We start from the raw sequence: 7,555 nt of genomic DNA on the forward strand, positions 1-7,555 counted from the left end.
TGAAGCTAACGCTAAAGGGCTACACCAGCACAGTATTTAGCTGAAGCTAATGCTAAACTGCTGTACCAGATCGACATTTTACAGAACAGTCAAGTAAATTAGGACTTTATCATTTATCCAGAAAAGTTACTTTAGGGGAAGCTAAATGTGCTGAACTTTTCAAAGTTAGTAAAAATGCTGTGCTTGTGGTTAGCTAGCGACTGCTGCTGGGGTTCTTACCCGGGTACCAGACTCTTCATCACCACCATCATCATCATCATAATCAGCAGTGAACTCACTCTTCACATCTTCATCCTCACCGCTCAGCTCTGCAGGGAGAACAGATGCAGAGAAAGCAGGAAAATTTCAGCTGTGGCTTCCTGACTGACTGTTGGACTGGAAAACCTGGAAAAACCTGGAAAACCCAGCGGAACTTCCAGGAAATGCTCATTCAACATGTCGCAGCTTCCAGGAGAATCTGGGGCAGAGAAACTGATTTACTGTTCAAACCTGCTGCAGTTTGAGCTCCACTGAACCCTGATTTTAAATCTGAGCTAAATGAGCGACCTTTGACCTGCATGTTTCCAACACGCCTGATTTAATTAACATTTCAATCTTCCTGATGACCAGTGAAGGGAAAATCAGTTTTGGTCTGAAGATAAATGGATCCAAAGCAAAACTGAACTTCCTGATGGTTTCATTATTCATAAAAACTGAATGTCATGTTCAAGTCTGTGAGTTATTTATGTTTGTGTGGATAAATTTAGCATTTCACCTGTGAATTAACCCACCTGGATGCAGCCAAGAGGTTCAAATGACGCATGTTTGTTTGTTTTACTGTTGTTGCTCAATAATCACATTGTTTCAGATAAAAATATGAGTTTTGATGTTTTACTTCATGTAAAATTAAATATATATGACTAGTTGTAGTTGCCAGAGGGAAGCGTTGCTGAGAGGAGGAATCTGGAGTCAGCAGCTTAAAATCACAAACACACGATGCAAAATCTGCAGCTTTATTATTTATTATCGAGGCTCCAGGCAGGAAAACAGCGGCAGGTACTGCGCACACACACACACACACACAATAAAACATCCCATTAATCAGTCCAGGAAACGCTGGAAAAAAGCAGCTGGTTAGATTTTCTTATTATTTCAACACAGAAAGCCAAAGTCTGAACATGCCGTTAGTCACAATAAAAACTGAATAATTATGAGCTTAGTAATATTTAACAATCGTACTTACACAAACTGATGCCAAAATGAAGCATAGTTATTATAATTTATAAAGAATTTTTATTTACTGAAAATAATAATAAATCCACATAAAAGATGAGATTCATTAAGTTATTAGTTTCTCCATCTTATCCTCCCATCCTGCATGTAAACACAGTTTATAACTTTCATTTTATTTGACAAACATTCAGAAGGTTTTCAGGTTAGTATTTCCACCCAGATCAAGCAGCCGCTGCCCGTCGCTCCGACCCGTCACCATGGCAACAGCGCCCCCGGTGGCGCGGAGGGGAACTACAGGTACCAGCTTCTCTGATGCCCACCTCCAAACTCAGGCTGCTGGGCGGCTTCCTGCCGGACCAGAACCTCCCTCAGCTCCTGGACCTCCAGGGTCAGCCGCTCCACCAGAGGAAGGTCCAACGGGTCCGCCATCTTCCTCTGAAGGTCCTGCAGGGCAGAACCAAACCAGAACCAGCAGAACATGAGCACCAGGACCAGAACCAGCAGAACAGCAGCAGCTAGGGGAAGCTAGAGATCCCCCAAGAAAATATCAGAAGTATTATTTCCTTTTTTAGCAATATGTTCTGCAGCAGAACATACTGGCTGCTAGCCCCGCTAGCTGCTAGCCTGGTTAGCTGCTAGCCCCGCTAGCTGCTAGCCCGGTTAGCTGCTAGCCCCGCTAGCTGCTAGCCCGGTTAGCTGCAGCGTCTCACCCTGATGATCTCCTCCTTCAGGCTCAGACTGCGGCTCAGATGGTCCAGCTGCTCGGCCCGACTCCTCGTCTCCTCCTGGTTCTGTTCCTCCCTCTTCAGCGCCAGGCGCAGCTCCTGCTGCAGCTCCTGCTGCAGCTCCTGCTGCAGCGCTGCGGCCGCGTCTGGCTGCGACCCGGAGCCCAGCTGCCGCTGCAGCTCCTGCACTCTGTGGGTCTGCTCTTCCAGAACCTCGGTGAGTCGGGCCGCTGAGTCCTGAGGGAGTCGGCAGCGAGTCAGAGTCCGAAACCTCTAAAGCGTCAAACTTGCATCCTAAACTAATTATTACTGAACATGTTTTCACTCTGATGGATTCCATGATTGTTTTTGTGATTTTTGAAATATTCGCAGGAAGTTTTGCGATATTATCACGTTTCAAGGAAAATGCGACTTTTGTTGCTTGACATTGACCACAAACTGCAACCTGACATTAAGTAGGAAATGCTGCCACCTGCAGGTGGGAGGTGGTATCATGTAAATCCAATGTTTGTGACAATTTTGTGGAATCAAGTCATTTTGTTGATTTTCTGTTGATTGATCTGATTTGGATCTGATTTGGCAGCAAACAGGTGAAAACTGCTTTGATTTTTAGAATCATATTTAACAGCTGTAATCTCGAAGTATTTGTGTTTTTCTGGAGTCTGGAGGGCCACATGAGAAGCTTGAGCGGGCCACAGCTGGCCCCCGGGCCTCCAGTTTGTCCACTCTGTTTAAAGTCTGGCTGTACCTGGATGTACTGGTCCCTGGAGCTGATGGTTCTGAGCAGGTCTTGGACCTGCTCCTGGTGCTCCCGGGCCTGTCGGGTCCGGTCTGACATCACTTCCTGGAAGAGGCGGTCTTTCAGCTGGAGGCGGAGCTTCAGCTCCTCCAGAACCTGACCCGACGCCGACTGGACCTGAGGCAGCAGAGAGCAGAGCAGGTCCTGCAGGAAGCAGGAAAAATATATTATATATGCATCAACATGTAGCCTGTTAGCTTCATGTAGCTGGACTTGGCTAACTGTGTTCCTTCACTTAGACAAGAGAAGCTAACCTGTGCTAAGTAGTTTTTTATTCATTTTGGATATTTGAAATGTTTTGCAGTTCCAGTGTTAAATATTCATTAATTTTAACGTTTATTGATCTTTATTATTAGCGTCATATTAGCTGAAAATGGTCTCAAAACAACATTACTGTTCATCGTGATAACTTCTGGGACGATTCCAGGAACGTTTAAATCACCTGGGCCTCCTGCGTGCGAGCGAGCAGCGCCGCCTGCAGCTGCTCAATGACGCCGTCTCTCTCCTTCAGGATTTGACTGGTCCGCTCGTCGGCGTCCCGCTGCTGCCGCCGGACGCCGGTCCAGGCGTCGGCCAGCTGCTGCAGCTGGAGCTCCATCCCCCTCAGCAGCGCCTCCAGGCTCTGGGTCAGACACACAGAGGGTGGGCGGGGAGCCAGAACCAGAACCAGAACCAGAGCCAGAACCAGAGCCGGAGCCGGAACCAGAGCCGGAGCCGGAACCAGAGCCAGAACCAGAACCAGAGCCAGAACCAGAACCAGGGCTGGAGCCGGAACCAGAGCCAGAACCAGAACCAGAGCCAGAACCAGAACCAGGGCCGGAGCCGGAACCAGAGCCAGAACCAGAACCAGAACCAGAGCCAGAACCAGAGCCGGAGCCGGAACCAGAGCCGGAACCAGAGCCAGAACCAGAACCAGAGCCAGAACCAGAACCAGAGCCAAAACCAGAACCAGAACCAGAGCCGGAGCCAGAACCAGAACCAGAGCCAGAACCAGAACCAGAGCCAGAACCAGAACCAGAGCCAGAACCAGAACCAGAACCAGAGCCGGAGCCAGAACCAGAACCAGAACCAGAGCCAGAACCAGAACCGGAGCCGGCCCACGCCTCGCTGCAGCGAACACTTACAGCGATGGTTTCCTCGTTGTTGGCCAGAACGCGGCGCTGCCTCTCCAGGTCGCGCTCCTTCTCCCCTAGCAGCAGCTGCAGCTGCCGACTCGCTGCGTCTCGCTGCTCCGCCGAGCGAAACTTCTCGTCAACGGCTCGCTGCAGGGAGGCAGGACCAGCAGGACCGGGTCAGGTTTTAGTTTCAGATAATGAAGTGAAATCGGAGGGTCTGCGTTCACCTCCAGCGCTCGGTCTCTCTCCGTTATTCGCTGCCGCAGTTTCTGCAGCACAGAGTCTCTGTTCTCCTTCGGTTCCTTCAACATCTCACCGTATTCCTGCAGCACAGATCAAATCAATTAGTTTATTTAATAATGGAAGAAAAGGAGGAGAAACTTTACAGACTTTTATATTAGTCTAGAAGAATAAAATACAGAAAATGATGAAAACAGCTTCATGAGAGAAATACATTAACATGGAAGAGAAAATGTAATATTTGTTTAGTAAATTTTGAAAAAGTTAAATGTTGAAGCAAAAAGGAACTGTTCATAATTTAATGAACATGAATCCTAAGTCTAGAATTTTGTTCAAACTGTTTTTTTTTACAACACTGAAATGAATAAAATAAATCTTGATAATATTTAAACTGATGTCGTTTTCAGCCGTTTGTTTCACACCATGTTTATGACGATTGGTTTATAAATGAACCTGAAGCTCAAACTGCTGATCGTCTTCAACGTTTTGGTTGAATCAGAGAAACTCCCAGCTCTCCGTTTGGTCTTCATATTCTGTGTTTTTTAAGTACGTTGTGTTTTCCACAGGTAGCTGAGTGATCAGCTACAGAAATTTCATCCTGTGTGCAGGAGCCCGTCCCTGATTGGCTCCAGCAGACGACGGAGACGTCCCATTGGTGGCCTGCTGACTTCCTGCCTGACCTCCACCGGCCTCACGCTGCTGGTCGGTTAAACACTTTGAGTTTCCTCAGTTTCCTGTTTCCCTTAACTGGGTTTAGTCATTTGGTTTATTTGCTTTCAAATAGGTTAGTCCTGGTTAGTCCTCAGTTTCCTTCAGTTTATTCTTTGTGGCTCTGAAGCCTCTTGTTGTAACATGTCGGTCAAAAATACATCTTTTTACAATAAATAACATGATAAAACGTTAAACTTTGTCTCCTTCATGTTTTGATCTGGTCACTGCAGTGACTCTGCTCTGCTGCTGCAGTTTGACCTCTGACCTGAAGCAGCTGCTCCTTCAGCTGCAGGTCGGCCCTCAGCTCCGCGACGCTGCGCTCTCTCTCCTCCCTCTCCCGCCGTCTCTCTTGCTCGCCCTCGCTCAGCTGGTCCTCCCTCGCCTGCAGGTCGGACCGGACCGTCTGCAGAATCAGCTGCAGCTCCTGGACACAGAAACCCATCAGAACCTCTGCTGCAGGCGCCGGCGTCCGGCCGGGTCAGTCGGCGGCTCTGCTGACCCGGTTGTGTCGCTCCGTCTCCCTGCGGTGCTGCAGCGCCCCCTGTAGGTCTCTCTCCAGCCTCTCCAGAGCCCGGTTCTGATCCTCCTGAGCGCGGTGCGCCCGGCGCTGAGCGCGCTGGGCCGCCTGCAGCTCCAGCTGAGCCTGGAACAGCGCCCCCTGCAGGGCCAGAACCTCGCCCTGACCCGGAGCCGCCTCGGTGCCGGACAGCTACGGGTTGGGGAGGGGCGGCAGGTCAGTTAGCTGCACTGCATTCTGCTAACGTCAAAGAAGCAGCTGTGGCGTCTCCACAGATCACATGAAGCAAAAACAGAAAATTAAACCAAATATTTCTGTTTACATAAGGCACTGAAGTAACCATGAGATAAACTCTTAATTCAGCCAAGGTGGCGCTAGCGCTCATCATCTATCAGCCAATAAGAGGAGATGTCTGCGTCTGAGTCAGAGCAACAAGCCCCGCCCACTTGGAGCAGCTTTTTGGGGAAACTATGGTCGGCCATTTTACATTAGCCTCTCAGTTTCTACGCATTTCAATTAAACTAAACTTTTTCTGTGATGCTGTGAACCGCACTGGAAAAACAACAACAGACCACTTCCTGTCGTCTTCTTTGTCATTTCCTCCAGCAGTAACAGCCGGATGTTCATCATGTGACGTGATGTGAAAATAAATCTTTCCATCAGAGTTTTGTGAAATTTTATTCCCATACGGCTGAAAAACGATATCTTAGCGCAGAAGGCTTCTATCAAAACGGGAGTTTTTATGAAATTTGCTAATTTCTGTTGGTGATTTTGGTTCCAGTAACTCTGTGATTGATGGAAACGGTTTCAGACGACGGCTCAAACCTGGCTGCGGTCAGCGACCTCCCTGAGGGAACGCAGCGCCTGGTTCTGCTCCTCCAAGGCTCTGCTCAGATCAGAAACCTGCAACACATGAACCCGGAGGTGCAGCCGTTACTCATCCAGCGCAGGAACAAACTCTGAACAATCAAAGCCTCTTTATTCTGTCTGTGTCGGCTGCGCTACGCACAGGCCCGTTGCCATAGCAACAACAGCTCCACTATCGAATCGGGATTCAAAAACACTCAAACATTTCCACACGACGATCAGAACATTCAGTCCGTCACAGATCCATGTTTTCAGGCTTGATGTTTATTTTGTGATTATTAATAACTGATCGTTTTTAAATTCTGCAGCATCTACATGTTACGATTGTCAAAGTCAAGCTAGCATAACTGAGCTACGTCCCTCTTCCTGCTTATTGTTTCATAATTTAAACTTTTTCCTGACCTTATCATCTGTCAGTGTTGACATTTGGTAGCAAAGCACTGCGTCTGTTTTCCTTTCACATATCAGAGGTACGTTGAAGCGCATTACGCTAATAGCAGCTAGCAGCAGTGTTAGCTGTTAGCCAGCAGCTTTTAGCATGCGGCGCGTTTTGCTGCTCTCACCTCCGTCTCCTTGGAGCCGACGCCGTCAGTCAGGTTCTGGATGAGCCTCTCCTGCTGCTGCGCCTCATCCTGCGCCGAGCGCAGCTGCAGCTCCATGGCAGCCAGACGCTCCTGCAGCTTCTGCAGACCAGACAGAAACATCCTCAGCATCTGGGAACCGGACCGGCCCGGGAGCCGGTTCCGGCCCGGAGCCGGGTCTGGTACCTGGTTCCGAGCCTCGCTCTCCCTGATGTTGACCTGCAGCGATCGGACCTGGTTCTGGGCCTGCTGCAGCTCTGCCACACACTGACCCGCGGCGCTCTGGTACCGACTGAGCTGATCATGCTGCTCACCGATCAGCCGCTGGGAAACATCAGGGAAACAGGAAACGCATCAGGGAAACAGGAAACGCATCAGGAAAACAGGAAACGCATCAGGAAAAACAGGAAACGCATCAGGGAAAACAGGAAACGCATCAGGGAAAACAGGAAACGCATCAGGGAAACAGGAAACGCATCAGGAAAACAGGAAACGCATCAGGGAAAACAGGAAACGCATCAGGGAAAACAGGAAACGCATCAGGGAAAACAGGAAACGCATCAGGAAAAACAGGAAACGCATCAGGAAAAACAGGAAACGCATCAGGGAAACAGGAAACGCATCAGGAAAAACAGGAAGCGCACCAGGGAAACAGGAAACGCATCAGGGAAACAGGAAACGCATCAGGGAAACAGGAAACGCATCAGGGAAACAGGAAACGCATCAGGAAAACAGGAAACGCATCAGGGAAACAGGAAACGCATCAGGAAAACAGGAAACGCATCAGG

At 49.1% G+C, this 7,555-nt stretch overlaps 1 protein-coding gene across 1 annotated transcript in view; it reads right to left on the minus strand.

The window, feature by feature from the left end:
* The window catches only part of pde4dip (phosphodiesterase 4D interacting protein), a 69,706-nt gene that overhangs the window by 20,637 nt on the left and 41,514 nt on the right, over window positions 1-7,555 (minus strand). Inside the window, 12 exon segments of the mRNA XM_016680323.1 lie at window positions 193-308; window positions 1,533-1,656; window positions 1,923-2,174; window positions 2,686-2,880; window positions 3,179-3,358; window positions 3,861-3,998; window positions 4,079-4,174; window positions 5,068-5,226; window positions 5,302-5,511; window positions 6,145-6,222; window positions 6,750-6,869; window positions 6,954-7,091. Coding sequence (XP_016535809.1) covers window positions 193-308; window positions 1,533-1,656; window positions 1,923-2,174; window positions 2,686-2,880; window positions 3,179-3,358; window positions 3,861-3,998; window positions 4,079-4,174; window positions 5,068-5,226; window positions 5,302-5,511; window positions 6,145-6,222; window positions 6,750-6,869; window positions 6,954-7,091 — 1,806 coding nt within the window.

Source organism: Poecilia formosa, unplaced genomic scaffold (assembly GCF_000485575.1).
Source record: "Poecilia formosa unplaced genomic scaffold, Poecilia_formosa-5.1.2 Scaffold240, whole genome shotgun sequence".
In the NCBI taxonomy this organism is placed as follows: Eukaryota; Metazoa; Chordata; class Actinopteri; order Cyprinodontiformes; family Poeciliidae; genus Poecilia; species Poecilia formosa.